At 44.7% G+C, this 15,613-nt stretch overlaps 1 protein-coding gene across 3 annotated transcripts in view; it reads left to right on the top strand.

Annotated features, from left to right (window-relative positions):
• SIAE (sialic acid acetylesterase) overlaps positions 1 to 15,613 on the top strand; it is a 46,587-nt gene that overhangs the window by 23,672 nt on the left and 7,302 nt on the right. For 2 of the 3 annotated variants that reach the window (XR_006297303.1, XR_006297302.1), the window contains exons 5-10: positions 1,177 to 1,354; positions 2,992 to 3,101; positions 3,663 to 3,796; positions 11,930 to 12,084; positions 13,075 to 13,264; positions 14,610 to 15,265. Coding sequence is in view for 1 of the 3 variants with exons in the window: in XM_043579691.1 (XP_043435626.1) it covers positions 1,177 to 1,354; positions 2,992 to 3,101; positions 3,663 to 3,796; positions 11,930 to 12,084; positions 13,075 to 13,264; positions 14,610 to 14,861 (1,019 nt within the window). In the remaining 2 variants the exon portion in view is untranslated. Of the gene's footprint in view, positions 1 to 1,176; positions 1,355 to 2,991; positions 3,102 to 3,662; positions 3,797 to 11,929; positions 12,085 to 13,074; positions 13,265 to 14,609; positions 15,423 to 15,613 lie in introns of those variants that run through there. The other variant, XM_043579691.1, reaches the window with a different exon arrangement.

Genomic DNA, 15,613 nt, shown 5'->3' with positions numbered 1-15,613 from the left:
ACGTTTCGGTGATCAGCTGGCAGAGGCGAGGCAAGCAGGTATCTGGGGAGGAACACAGTAGGTCAAGTCGCTGTCATAGTCCAAATCTCTGCCACCTCCTCTGCTGTTGTCATGTCACGTCTCTCTGACTGCAGCGGGGAAGGTTGGCCGGTATGAAGGAGCCGCCTCTGATCTAATCATGGTACTCCTCCCGTCTCAATGTCCTCAACCCCAGTCACCTCTACAAAGTCCCCTTAGCCACTTCGGGTCACACACCCATAGGTTGCAGGCATCAGGGTGTGAACATCTTTGGAAGGCTGTTCTGCCTTCCACACATTCTCATTCCCAAGCCTTTTCAGTGGCTTTCTGTTTTCTCTCCTCCAAGATGTGATTCCCCTCCTGTCTTATCTTCCATTCGTCCCCTTTTGTGGTCTAGGCTCCAGTCACATACTTTTCAACATTTTTCCTACTCTGTGTCCTTTTTTAATATATTGTTTCCTCTGGATAGAATGCCAGCCCTGCATTCCCTTTCCCTTCCTTCTTCTTTACCTTTTCCTTATACCTAACTGTCAGTGGACCCACCTTTATACCAGCTACCCACAGCCACCCGGCACCAGCCAGTGAATTTACTGACTCTGCATTAGGTACTAGACATCGGGGATCCAGAAGTGAAGAAGATAAGGGCCCTGCCCTCGAGTAGCTAATAGTTAAGTGGGGGTAAGGAAAACACTGTGCTTAGAAGATTAATGGAAGCACAGGAGAGGGGGTCATTCTTAGACTTTTTGTGATCTGCCTTTCATTTGATAGTCTTACTTTTGCTTACTTTTGCTTACTTTTGTTTAACAAACCCCTTACCACCTGTTTGTACCTCCTGAGGCACTTAACCATATTGGGTCGTATATTTTATTCAGCTGAATGTCTTATTCTGTAGAATGTAAGAGCTATGAGGAGAGCCTCCATGTCTCTCCATATCTCTTTATTCACTGTATCCCAGCCATCTAGAAGTGCCTGGCACCTAGAAGGTGCTCACTCAGTTTCACAGTTCATTTGAAATTTATTTGAATTCCCAGTATTACACTGTCAACTTTTTGAGTGCCCGCATTGTAGAGAGTTTGGATCTTTTGCAGTGCCAACCCGGTGACTTATATGTAAACTACTATGTTTCTGTCATTTTTTTCTTTAACTTTTTCTGACCAGAAAACTTGGGCCATGGAGTTTTCAAGTACATGTCAGCAGTGTGCTGGCTCTTTGGGCGTAACCTGTATGACACATTGCATTATCCCATTGGGCTGATCTCCTCCTCGTGGGGTGGGACACCCATTGAAGCCTGGTCTTCTGGAAGGTCACTGAAAACCTGTGGTGTTCCTACACGAGGGTAAGAAATCATCCTGAAGTCTGGGAGAAAGCCTTGGAAATTATGTAAGACAGAAGGATCATGGTTTCCTTTGGGGAGCCAAATCTGTGTTGAATGTCCAAATATGTATTGAATGTATGTAACTTATTCTGTGAACATGTATGGTATTCTTTTTTTTTAAAGTTTATTTATTTTTGAGAGAGAAAGAACGTGAGAGAGCGTGTGAATGAGTTGGGGAGGGGCAGGGAGAGCATCCCAAGCAGGTCCTGAGCTGTCAGCACAGGGCCTGATGCGGGCTTTTTACTCACAAACTGTGAGATCATGACCTGAGCTGAAACCAAGAGTCAGACCCTTTACCAACTGAGCCACCCAGGTGCCACCATAAGGTATTATTTTTATTGTCATCAGCACCACGATCATCTGAGAATATGTCAGGAAGCAGTTATGATCCTTTTCCTTAATAATAGTGATAGCTAATACTTACTGAAGGCTTTCTCTTTGTTGGATACTGTTATCATCACTTTATATGTATGACTTCACTTAATACTCCCAACAACCTCTACAAGTGTAGATACTGTTAACATACTAAGCTACTAAGCTTAAGTCTCAGAGGGGTTTAGTAACTTGCTCATGGCTACAGCTGGTAAGTGGCAAAGTCTGGCTTCAATGTCTGTGCTCTTAACCACTGTGCTCTATTGTCCATGAGAATAAACACTGTAACATGAAGAACAAATATTCATGTAATCAAAGAGATGTATTAGTATATTGATTATGAAAGCACGATCAGGAAAAGCTGGATCAGGAAGAACACATGGGGTGGGGAAGAAAGGAATAGTTATTAAAATCCTGACACTAATATTAACACAGAGATTAATAGTCTGTGAACTGTTTTCATAAATATTATGTCATTAAATCTGGGAAGGGCCCTGGAGAGAGGCTGAACTTCAGCTCTTGGTATAGCTTAGGTAAAGTCATGCCTGTCGGGGAGGGAAGACCTTCCACTTTGGGACTGACAGAATGGCCTAGGTAGAGTGGGAGGGATCTAGGTAGAGCCAGGCTTCCCAGGTCTCTGGGGACGTGAAGGGATGCCATCAAGGGTGTGGGGAAGTGGGCATTCTCATCCACACCTCCCATGAGTATAAATTCATTATACGTATTTTACAGAGAAGTTTAGGAACACGTTTAAAGCTTTGAAAAAAAATGTGCCCTTTGACCCAGCAATGTCATTTCTGGGCACTTATCTTAAGGAAATAAGCCTATATGCAGTGATTTTAGCTATGAGGAAGATAAGCAAAAAGCTTAAAAAAATCCAAGTGTGCATCAACTGAGTACTAGTTGAGTAAATTTATTGTCTGCATGAGACACTCACAATAAAATACTCCTCTTCTCTGGTTTTAGTGACCTTATCTGGAAACTGGGATGGCCCCCTCTGAACTTGTACTGACTGATACATTTATCCTGGGAAGAACCTGGATAGATATGAAAGTTGGAGGCTATTCAACATGTTTTCATGGGAAACAGAGTGGTTCGGTCTAATCTTGTGTTGCTATCATCAGACGTTTACCCCAGATGAAAGTTATATAGACACTCAGTTTAGGGACCATGATGTGATCGGTCACTAGCTCTCTCATGATACTTGTGCTTCTTATCAATTTTAGGTTTGTTCAGTCTGATTCTGTAACTGGTCCCAGTAAGAACTCTGTTCTCTGGAATGCCATGATCCATCCACTACATAATATGACTCTGAAAGGGATGATATGGTACCAGGGTGAGTGTTAATTTGTTGTTTCTCCATTGTTATTAGTTAGCTTTTGCTGTGTAACAAACCAGCCCAGGATTTAGGGACTTAAAACAATAATAGTTTTATTTGGCTCCCCATTTGGTGGGTTATTGGGGTAGTTTTCCTGTATCGACTACTTTGGTTAATATCTTTTGGGATCTTTTATGTGTCTTTGGCCACCCGGCAGGTGTCTGGTGGCTGGATGGCCTCGGATGGCCTCTCCCTCCTGTCTGTTGACTGCTGGAGCACCCTGGTACTCAAGTGGTCCCTTATCCTTTAGCAAATTAGTTCAGATTCTTTATCATTTACACAGCAGCCTCAGGGTTGCAAGTATATCAAGAGAGAACAAACCCCAGAGCTGAAGCACTCTTCAAACCTCTGCTTGCATCAGGTTTGCTGATGCCTCCTTGGCCAGAGCAAGTGACAAGGCCAGTCCAGAGAGACTGCAGGAAGACTCATTCCCTAAGGGCATGCGTAGAGGTTGGGGAGTAACGTGTGGCCATGTTTGCATCTACTCCAACCCCCTCTCATAATCTGGACTGTTTTTAGGGGAGTCCAATATAAATGTTAACAGGGACCTGTACAATTGCACATTCCCTGCGCTCATTGAAGACTGGCGTGAAGCCTTCCACCATGGCTCCCAGGGGCAGACAGAGCGTTTCTTCCCATTTGGATTTGTCCAGGTATGTGTTGAGAGGAAGCAGGTTTTGGGTATTGGGGTGGGAGTGTCCTGTGGAGGTCTCTTTCCTGGAATCCATATTCCTTTTTTTGCCCTCATAGTCTGCTGGTCAAGAACTAACTGTAAGTCTTAATTCATCTCAGTTCACTGATGGGACAATTACATCTTCAAAAAAAGTTAATAAGTAATATTTCTTTTATTTAACATTATTTTTTTAATGTTCATTTATTTTGAGAGGGACAGAGCACAAGTAGGGGAGGGGCAGGGAGAGAGGGAGACACAGAATCTGAAGCAGGCTCCAGGCTCCTAGCTCCTAGCACAGAGCCGGACGCAGGGCTTGAACTCATGAACCATGAGATCATGACCTGAGTGGAAGTTGGACGCTTAACCAACTAAGCCACCTAGGCGCCCCAGTAATATTTCTTATTAAAAAATGAATACATACATGTTCATTAAAGATATTTAAAAGATAAGCAAAAAAAGAAGCTAAAACATTTCCAATTGCACAATCCAGAATCTGTTCATGTATTTTCGCCGTAGGATCCATACTATAATATTGTACCATATCTTGCTGCTTCTCTCTCTCTCTCTTTTTAATGTTAATTTATTTTGAAAGAGATAAAAAGCAAGTAGGGGAGGGTCAGAGAGAGAGGGACAGAGAATCCCAAGCAGGCTGCATGCTATCAGCGCAGAGTCCCATGCGGGGCTCAAACATATGAACTGTGAGATCATGACCTGAGCTGAAATCAAGAGTCAGGCGCTTAACCCACTGAGCCACCCAGGCGCCCCTTGCTTCTTCTCTTCATATGTATTGCGAACATTTTTTCATGCCAATAAATATATTTTTAAGTTTATTTATTTATTTTGAGAGAGAGGGAGAGAGAGAGAGAGAGGGAGAGCATGCAGGGAGGGGCAGAGAGAGAGGGAGAGAGAGAATCCCAAGCAGGCTCTGCTGTGTCGGCACGAAGCCCGATGTGGGGCTCAAACCCACAAACCATGAGATCATGACCTGATCCAAAACCAAGAGTTGGGTGCTCAACCGACTGAGCCACCCGGATGCCCCTCATGCCAATGAATATTAATCTTGAGCACAATTTATAATGATTGCAGAATACTTTGAAATATGGTTGTATTGCAGTTTATTTAACTAGTTCTCAAGAAATGGACCCTTCGGTTGCTTTACACATGTTGCTTTTGTAAGCAGTGGTGCGTTGATTGTCCTTGTAGCTAAATCACTGCATGTGCGCTTAATTCTTTCCTTAAGATAAATTCCCAGAAATGAAATTGCTGCATTAAATTGAACATTAATTTGAACGTGTCCTCAGGTTTCTCTGTAGAAATTTATGAATTTGTGTTCAGTGTGTACTCTTAGCAGCTATGTGTGTACTTGGCCGTGCCCTCCCTAACTTGGTGCTGTCCTTTCCAGCCCCTGTAGTGAACCTTGGTCTCTCACTCCCAGCCCACTGCCCCTGCTCTTTGCCTGGAGCACCCTTTCTCTCCTGCACTCTCCTGACCAACTTCGTCCTTTAGCTCTCAGCCTGGACATCAGTTAGGAAGCCTTCTGTGACTGTCCAGCATCTGGGGTGTACCACCTCCTTTCCCCCGATGGGTAATTTCTTAGCACCCTCTCCTTCCCCCATTTTCCTTGCATGTCAGTCGCACACGGCATCATGTTTTCCTGCATCACACTTGTATCTCGGGACCTAACTGGTCAGCAGTTATTAAATATGGTCTAACACATAAATGAAAAAATATATCAAGAGAAATCACACTTTTAATTAGTGGCAACTAGACAGAAGGATTCTGCTCTCATCCTCGCCTAAAAGGAATGAACGTATTTAACCAAGTTGTTGATGGCTTTGCCTTACCTGTTCACATGACTCCTCCAAGACCTACACTCTTTAGCAGGGTGGTAAGCGGCGACTCTTCTGAAATACAGGAAATGAAACAAGTAAGGTGTTAGAAAAGCGGGGCCCAGCTCACAACATACTAATGGAACAGGCTTTCAGATTTGAATTGGACACATGCTTCCAGATGTCTGCCTCTGCATGTCCTGCAGATACCTTCTGCTCACCGTCCTCACGTGTCTTCTACCTTGTCTTATTGCACCACGCCTTTTCTTGGATGAGGACTTTTATGGACCTTCTTTCCACTTATACTGACTTTACAACCATTTTCTTTCTTCCTTCTTACCTTTGTTTTGACTTCGAAACCAGATTATTCTACTCGTTATTGTCAAAATAGCCAGCCCTGTCAGCAGATCTGTATTTCTGGTGGTGGAAACTACATTTGGACTTCTGAGGTTCTTTTTCATCTTTGCCGTGTAGATGGTGATTTGAATGTGACTCCAGCCAATTCAGACCGTGTGTTGTATGCTACTTATATGCCGTGAACTGTGTGAGGTGCTAGAGATACAGTGCGAATCAGAGAGACCTGGTCATTGCCCTTAGGCCTTACTGTTTGGCAGGAGTCCCTCAGACTCAGGGCTTTAACTGATCACCATCGACAAAAATATGTTGGTTACTTGTGGAAAACTGGGAGCACAAATATATACCTTTGAAGAGAAATACCACATATGGCAAAATAATGGTTCAGCGCATGGATCTGCAGCTGGTCTGCGTGGATTCACATCTCAGCCTTGACGCTCCTTCGGCTCTGTGATTTTGAGCCAGATATTAAATAGGGAGATTATTATTTTAAGTATTGAATGAGCTAACTCATGTAAAGCCTGGCACATGCCAGATAATGTTCATCAGTGAGAGAAGTCAGAAAATCTGGGGTGGGGGGACAGTTGGTCTGCAAGGAAAGAGGAATTGGCTTTGTAGAGGTGTTGAATTTGAAATGATGGTTGCAATAACTAAAGCACGGTTAGAGACGCAGGACTCAAGCTCAGCAGAATGCCCCGGGCCGGACACACGTATCTGAGAGTTGTTAGTAGTGAGGTGACCGGAAGCATGGGAGGGAAAGAAGACCAGGAGGCTAGGGAGTCCTGAGGAGATGCTTTTGTACAGCGGGTGTGGAGCAACGGGAGTGAAGTGAAAAGTACATATAGTATGCTATTGTAAAGTCTTCTGAATGGGGCCCCTTTTATATTCTTTGGCTATTATATGCCTTCATGAGCGGTGGTATTTCTACTAATCGCTGTGGGAGACTGAACCGCACCCTAGCGGATCTCAGAGTAGGGAAAACAAGAATTTCATTTGGGTATGGAGTATGCTGGTGCCTCCATGTGGCCACTGTGTCATAGTGCAAGCGAGTCAAGTGCACCAGTCAAGTGCGAGTGCGTGGTGAAACTGGAGAATTGCTGCAGGAATTCTCCACAAACGGCCATTTGGAGACCACTTCCTTGGCTTGAGCGGCTGTGTAAGCATCTCTTGGTGTTGGGCCTCAGCCTCGTACTTACCCTAGACTCTTTCTGGTGGCTCTGCTGCTGTGATCCTCCTCATGGCACTGGCTGCTGAGTATGATTCCACTTTCGGTCTGTTGGGTGTTGTGTGGGAAGAAGCAGTGTTGCTCACTGGGTCTTCTCGTGAAATTCCATTGTGAAGCTTCAGCACCTTTTATCATTTCATATGTGAAAGCAGATTTGCCGAGAGATAAGAGAACTGGAAATGTCCCCTTAGTTCCAGATCACATCCCTTCTGCTGCTGTCGCAACCTCACCAGTGTTTTCCTGATGATTTTCTAGTCTTTCTAGAACAGGTCAAGAAGCAGAAAACTTCCTGTTTTCAAGCCTTCATTTGGCCACGTTTGTCCAGGATGATCTCAGGTATTTGCTGGCCATGGGAGTGAGAAGGCTGTGGGGAGCACTCTCTTCATCGTGTAGCTCCCCTGATGGGGACAGAAGATTTCAAATGGGGCCCAAAGACAGTGGTTGCTCGCCCAGGATGTTTGCCAGCTTGTGGTTTGACTTACTGTTAGATCATGGTTTGTAAAAGGGATAATAGGTTGATGCCTCTCATTGCCTGGACTGTGGCTAAGAATAAGTTGCAGTCGACATCAGAGAACATGGTGATATAAATATCAGAGGATTAAGGAAGGAGGAAAGAGTGGGACCACATGCGTCATAGTAGTATTGGAGAATTTTTCTGGGAGTCTCTGTCCTTTGCAGGAGTAGGAGTCTATCAATTTTTAAAAATTAATTTTTTTTTCTTTGAGAGAGAGGGAGAGACAAAGGTAGAGGGAGAGAGAGAGAGAGAGAGGGAGAGAAAGAAAGAAAGAGAAATTGAATCCTAAGCACGCTCTGTGCTCAATGCGGAGCCCAACACCAGACTCGATCCCACGACTCTGGCATCATGACCTGAGCCAAAATCGAGAATCATATGCTCAATGGACTGAGCCACCCAGGCATTCCAGGAGTCTATCAATTTCAAGTTTAGATGAAAGTGTTTACTCAGTACGTTGCAGAGTCAGACAGCTTCTCACTACCTTTACTGCTCCTGCACTAGTGTAAGGCGCCATCATCTCTTCCTTGAAATATTGCCTCCTTACTGGTCTTCCTGCTTCTACCTTTCCACCCCCTTTAGGATATTCTCAACATTTCAGTTAAAGTGATCCTTTGAAATGCATGCCATATCAGAAGGCTCCAGTGGTTCCTCCATATGAGTGAAGTCAACAAATGATGTGTGATCTGCCCCTACTTTTCTTTGCCTTGCTCACGCCACTTCAGCTATGCCGGCTGCCTTACTGTCTTTAAGCACACTAGGCTTACTCTGCCCTAGAGTCTGCCATTTTCCTTTCCTTCTGCCTGGAAAGTTTTTTCACAAGTATATTAGTTTTCTATTGTAGCGTAAAAAAATCACTGCGTGTTTAGCCGCTTAAAATAATGTTACATACATTTATTATCTTACGGTTTTATGGGTGAGGAGTCAGGGCATGCATGGCTTAGCTGAGTCCTCTGCTTGGGGCTGCAGTGAAGGTGTTGGACAGAGCTGGGGTCTCATCTGAGGCTTGGGTTTTCTTCCAAGCTCAGGTGGCTATTGGTAGAATTCATTTCCTTGAAGCTATAGAACTCATGGCAGCTGACTTCTTGAAGGCCAGTAGGAGTCTCTGACTTATGTGACCCATTTTAAAGGCTTATCTGAGTTGGGCGCTCCACATACTCTTCTTTTGGTTTCTTTGAAGTCAGCTGATAGAGGACTTTACCTACATCTGCAGAATCCCAAGCAGATAATTAGGTGTTACAGATTCTGAAGGATGGATACTGTCTTTTCCCTGTATTCCATCCCGTATCCAAGGTGATTGCCTGCTTCTGTCAGTTTGTCTTTTAGGTTATCTTATTCCTGCCCATCCCATTCCTACTGCTATCCTAGGTCAGGCCTTTCTCTTATGTGTCTAGAATGTTCTAGTAGCTTCTGAACCAATCAGTCTCTCTGTTTTCGGGCTCTTCACAGGATCATTTGCATGATCACTAGATTAATCCTTTGAAATAGTCCTTTTATCATGCCAATAATTTCAGTGGCTCTCTAATTTCTTTTTTTTTTTAAATGTTTATTTTTGACAGAGAGAGAGAGAGAGAGAGCGAGAGCGAGCGAGCGAGCATGAGTGGGGGAGGGGCAGAGAGAGAGGGAGACACGGAATCTGAAGCAGGCTCCAGGCTCCAAGCTGTCAGCACAGAGCCTGACATGGGACTTGAACTCACGGACCGCGAGATCATGACCTGAGCTGAAGTCGGACGCTCAACCGACTGAGCCACCCAGGCACCCCGGCTCTCTAATTTCTGAATTGAGGTGAAATTCATATAATGTAAAATTAACCATTTTAAAGTATTCAGTTCAGCAGCATTTAGTACATTCACAGTGTCCTCCAGCTGTCACCTCTACAGTGATTCCCTGTTGCTTATAGGTAAAGTATGAATTCTATCCAAACTCTTGCCTCACTATCTTTCCAACGTTGTCTTTCCTACATAAACCCTCAAGTTCAGCTCAGTTACTCTCTCTTGCTCTCAAAATTGCCCTTTTACTTCCTACCTTTTTACATTATAAGATTCTAACATGTCCTGTTTGTAGTGGTTGCTTATATTTTCTGGGCCCATCCATCTTTTCTTTTCTTTTCTCTTCTTTTCTTTTTTTTTCTTTTCTTTTCTTTTTTCTTTTCTTTTCTTTTCTTTCTTTTCTTTTCTTTTCTTTTCTTTTCTTTTCTTTTCTTTTCTTTTCTTTTCTTTTCCTTTCCTTTCCTTTCCTTTCCTTTTCTTTTCTCTTTCTCTCTTTTTCTTCTCTTTTCTTTTTCTTTTTTTTCTTTCTTTTTTTTTTTTTTTTTTTTTTTACATATTTTGAGGCCGTGTTTTCTTGTAAATAAACTTTGTTCTTATGCAGAGTACTTGCTGTCTTTGGCTCCAATATAACATTCAATCCATGCTATTTTATACTATTGTTTATTAACTTCTCTTTAAAGCATTTTTAAAAATGTTTATTTATTTTTAGAGAGACAGAGTGTGTGTGAGTATGGGAGAGGCAGAGAGAGGGAGAGTGAGAGAATCCCAAGCAGACTCTGTGCTGCCAGCACAGAGCCCGATGCAGGGCTCCATCCCATGAACCGTGAGACCATGACCTGAGCCAAAATCAAGAGTCGATGCTCAACCGACTGAGCCACCCAGGCACCCCTTGTTTATTAACATTTCTTATGTCTAGGTCTGTTCCACCAACAAAGCTGTGAAGTACTTGTGCTGGTTAGCTACTGCTGTGTAACAGATCTCCTCAAAACTCCATGGCTTAAGATAACTATTATTATAGCTCACATGTGTGGATAGCTGGGGTTTGGTTGATCTTGGCTGAGCTCCACTGAACTCTTTCATATCTCTGTGGGTCAGTGGCAGGGATGGGGCCGAGTGGGGTGGGGGCTCTGCTTTCTCCTGGGCATGGTTGGCATGGGTCAGAAGAGGCAGCTCTGTTCCACAGCTCTCCTCCTTCTCCAGAGAGCCATAGGCTAGCCTAGGCATGTCCTTGTCATGGTGACAGCAGAAATGTGAAGGAGCCAATGGGACCACTCAGGTCTCTTGGGCCCTAGGCTAAGAACTGACACACCATAACTTGTGTTTCAATCTGTTGACCAAAGCGAACCATATGACTGAGCTCAGAAAGTGGTAGGGAAATACACTTTGTTTTTTTTAAGTTTATTTATTTTGAGAGACAGAGCAAGCAGGAGAGGGGCAGAGAGAGAGGGAGAGAGAGAGAATCCCAAGCAGGCTCCCTACTGTCAGCATGGAGCCCGAAGTGGGGCTTAAACTCACAAACCGTGAACTCATGACCTGAGCTGAAATCGAGAGTTAGATGCTTAACCGACTGAGCCAGTCAGGTGCCCCTATACTCGTTTTCTTAGTGGGAGAAACCACAAAACCATATGGAAAGAGGCTGTGGATATAGGAAAATGTGAAGAATTGGGGTCTTTGATGCAATTTACCACATGTTCTCCGCAGATTCCTCTCTGCTTCCCTATAGCACTTGACCATGTTAAATACAGATGTATCAGTTACCTGTTGCTTTGTAACAAACTTCCCCCAAACTTAGTGGTTGTAAAACATCAGCCATTGTATTTGCTCATGATGCTCATGATTCCATGCGTCAGCCAGGCAGAGCTCAACTGGGATGGTTCATCTCTGCTCTAGGAGATGCCAGCCAGTCTTGCTCATGTGGCTTTAATTTGAACTGGAGCCTCTAGCGTTCACAAGACTGGCCTCTTGGCTGGGACTGCTGGGACAATAACCCCTTTCTCCCCTAAGGGTCTTCCTGTTTCCAGGGTCCCCTTCTCCATGTAATTTCTCCAGCAGGGTAGCTGGACTCTTTTTACATGGCCATCTCCAAGTTCCAAGAGAATGAAACCAGAAGCCAAGGGCCATTGAGGCAATGACTCAGAAGCTGCACATCACTTCCCCTGCATCCTGTTGGTCAGAGAAAGTCACAGGCTTCTCTCAGATTCAGTAAGAGGAGAAATAGACGCCACCTCTTGATGAGAGCAGGGCACAGATACGCTGTGTGGGGTGAGGGGAATTGAGCCACAACAGTAAGACACTCAGTAAATATTTGTTGAATGGGTATTTGAACAGATTAATGAAGCAGAAGCAGAGTCTATATATGAAAAAAAGACTCTGGTGTAGGATTCTGATGCAGTAAAATTCTGATGCAACATTCTCTACTTTCCAGTTATCTTCATATTTGTCTGCAACCTCAGATGATAAATTTCCCCAGATCCGTTGGCATCAAACAGCAGACTTTGGCTATGTCCCCAACGTGAGGATGCCCAACACTTTCATGGCAGTAGCAATGGATCTCTGTGATAGGACGTCCCCTTATGGCAGGTATGGGTGCTTCTTGGGCTTTGCTTGAACAATAATCTATGTTCTTTGTCTGTGGCCTTCATTCTGATGTTCACTTGTGAGGGGCAGAGAGTGGGTGTTATGAGGATTGGACCTTCGGAGCCTTATCAATCATTTACTCTGGGGATGTGCTGCAGTAACTCAACATCTCAGCGCCCTGATGAGACAACATTTTACTTCCTGTTCACAATACATGTCCAAAGAAGGTCAACAGAGAGGCTTTGTTCGTTATAGTCATTCACAGATCTAGAGTGATGGAGGTTCCAAGTTGATCTGGGCTCCCGGTCACCTTAAAGTCTCACACTGGCAATGAAAGTAACACATGTTACTTCTACTCACGTTGCATTGGCTCAGAGCAGGTAATATGGCCATGCCTGGCTTCAGCGAGAGCAGGCACGGAATTCTTCCGTCAACTCAGAGGAGGAATAAAGGGATATCTGTGAACGGCTCCAATGACTACCACACGCTAGCTGTGGGATACAAGGGGATTTGAAATATGAAATGGGGCCCACACAGTGTCTGGTTTATAGTGAGAACTTAAATGAATATTTATTTTGGACCAATGAATATTTATTGATTGTCCTATCTGAACCTGGAGGGTTTTATTCATTGAACATGTGAACACCTGATTCAGATGAAACGCAGGACTGCCAGTGGTTGGAGTAAGTTTAAGTTAGCTCTCCTAGGTTAGTTCCAGTGCCTTTCCTCCGTCACTCAGGGACCTCTATTCCTTCCTTCCAAGTCATCTGCTATTTCAAGGTTTCTAGCCCATAGGATGCCCGGAGCCCCATTATGGCTACCGTTCACCGTGTCTCTTAAGCTGACGAGCCATTGACCTGTTAGATTCAGTCAACTTTGTTCTTACCTTCCTAAAGGGTGCTTTGTATAATCCTCCCCCCCCCCCCCCCGTTTTTAAATGTGGCTATTGTTCAGTGAAAACCCAAAGTTCTCTGCCTGTTCTTTATCCGGTAGCATCCACCCTCGAGATAAACAGACTGTGGCCTACAGGCTGCACCTGGGGGCCCGGGCTGTGGCCTATGGTGAGAAACTGATCTTTCAAGGACCACTGCCTGAGAAGATGGAACTCCTGGCTGACAGAGGGCTGCTAAACCTCACATATTCACAGCAAATCCAGGTGAAGAAGCAGGACAAAATATTTGAGGTGAGAATAGCCAGAACTTAATAGGGGTTCATCCTGGGTTGGGAATCAGGATTTCTCCACACTGAGGCCCATCATCTCTTTAATTGTAACATTTCTGTGAAGGGGATCTTGGTTTTTGGCGGGGCTGAGTTTATCTCAGAGGGGTGACTAGGTAGCTATTAATTCTTTAACTTAGGGGCAATTTTGATAGGACAATCAAGGGAAGGACAATGAATCTACATTAAAATATTCCTTTTGTTTTTTCGCTCCCAGAGCATCCATCTTTGCTCTGGCAAGGGCCTGCAGCTTTGTTTGTAGGTTACCTGTGGAAGATTCCTTATTCCAGAGTGTTTCCCTCATCTTGGATGTCTTTTTATGTCACACTGTCGCAAATTCTGATAGTCTTTTGAGTTTAGTGTTTCCTTTGAGAGGCTTAGCTTGGGAATTTGTAGCTCATTGTAAATTAATGTAATGAAACTACTTTCTTCTAGCACGTAGCGAGGATCATTCCACTGTGGAACTAGGGCTAATAATTAAAGAGCTTATGTAGTCTTTCTTCCCTAGTTGGGGGTGGGAGTGAGGCATTCCTATTGGAACATGCAAATGAGCTTCTTTGGGAACCAGGAGGCCATTAGGCTGGTTGGAGGGGGTTGCTGTATGAAAAGAGGGCACTGGAGGGAATGAAAGAATATTAAAGACAGACTTTAATTACACGGGTTTATCCTTGCTCCTCCTCTAGAGTCCTAACTACAACATTCACAGGCCTCAGGGCAGCGCTTGCCCCACTGAGCTTCTTTGGACACTGGGTTTTAGGTAGTTCTAGCTCCCCAGACGTCTGCGTTCTGACTTCAGTTCTCCCATGGCAGAACGGCCTGTCACCTGGACCCAGAATCATAGTGGGGAGCAGGACAGAATTTAACCTGGGGTACTGAAAACTTCATGTCCCCTTCCTTGGATTGCTTTCTGGTTTGAGAAAGGCTCTCTGTCCAAGGTTCCTTTGTGCCCCTTGTTCGTCCCCCGGCCCCTTCGGTAGGGCTGGAGTTGTAGCAGCCGCTGGACTGCCCCGCTCCCTCACTTCCTGCCTGCTATGCTGTCGGAAGGCTCACAGCAAGGAGGTTCAGGGGAGCCCTCTCTAAATGCTCTATGTGATTATGTTTCCTTGTCTCCCTCAGTAATTTAATATTTTTTTAAAAATTGATTTATTTTGTCACAGGAACATTCATTATCACACCAACCTGGGTTTGGGTTTGTTCTGGTTATTGTACGAAATGGATCCTGGGCCAAGAGTGGCTCCTTCTGTCCCTTGTGGTCTCTTGGAGTATCCTAGCTGACCTAACCGTTCCTATTTTTCTGATTCTCTTACTAGATCTCATGTTGCAGTGACCGTCAGTGCAAGTGGCTCCCAGCTCCCATGGGCACTTTCTCAGCCCAGACCCTGGCCCTGAACGTCAGTTCTTGTCGCGGCACTCCCGCTGCTGTTCGCTATGCCTGGACCACGTGGCCTTGTGAATATAAGCGGTGCCCCCTGTACCACCCCAGCAGCACCCTGCCGGCTCCTCCCTTCATCGCTTTCATGACAGACCAGATCCCTGGAGATCTCAGCAAGCTTGCTAAATGATTTAGCGGCATTGCGATCATTACCTTGGACATAAGTGTGCGTCCTTTCGATGTGGGCATTTAGCTGTTGAAGTGATGACAGCTATAGCTTTTAAAGGCAACTAATAGAAAAGCCGCATTGGACAGCTCCCAGCTAACACATGGCTGTGTCCGTGTTCTGAATAGGCGATGAGCAGTGCTGGCAGGCTAATGAGATGCTTGCCTCTTGTCCCCTAGTCAGCCTAGGTGTCTTGCCGGACTAATTCCCAACTACAAATGGAACTTCAGTGTCCTTCACTTCCCTGTGGAGAGTGCAGTGTCTAACACTTTTGTCTACTTATATCCAGAACTGTGGAAACTCGTGGCTGGAAAGGATTTGAAGGCCATGTGGGCCAGCTCCTATTTATGTCTTCTTTACAAAATCTGGTAAGTGGTTACTGAATCTCTGTATAAAGTTTCTAAACTTCCCAACAGTTTTTTCTTATGTGGAGATGAACTCTTTCTAGGCCTGTTTGTGTTCTGTCTTAAGCCGAAGCCAGTCTAATAACAGTCTAATAACAATAACGTGAATGTTTGAAACCAACAGGAACTGTGTGCGTGCATCTGGGGAGGTGCTAAGGGGCTGCTTTAAGGAATGAGGAGAAAGGGTGAGGTGGCGGCGGCCCAGGAAGGCACTCAGGCAGTCAGTGATGGGTGGGGGAAACACGGGCTCAGGAAAACATGGCAGTAGAGGTCACGGACAGGCAAACAGGTTAAATACAAATCTCAGGCTTT

Source organism: Prionailurus bengalensis, chromosome D1, assembly GCF_016509475.1.
Source record: "Prionailurus bengalensis isolate Pbe53 chromosome D1, Fcat_Pben_1.1_paternal_pri, whole genome shotgun sequence".
Lineage (NCBI taxonomy): Eukaryota > Metazoa > Chordata > Mammalia > Carnivora > Felidae > Prionailurus > Prionailurus bengalensis.
Note: the sequence above shows the minus strand (reverse complement) of the source record. Positions and strands in the feature narration are given on the sequence as shown.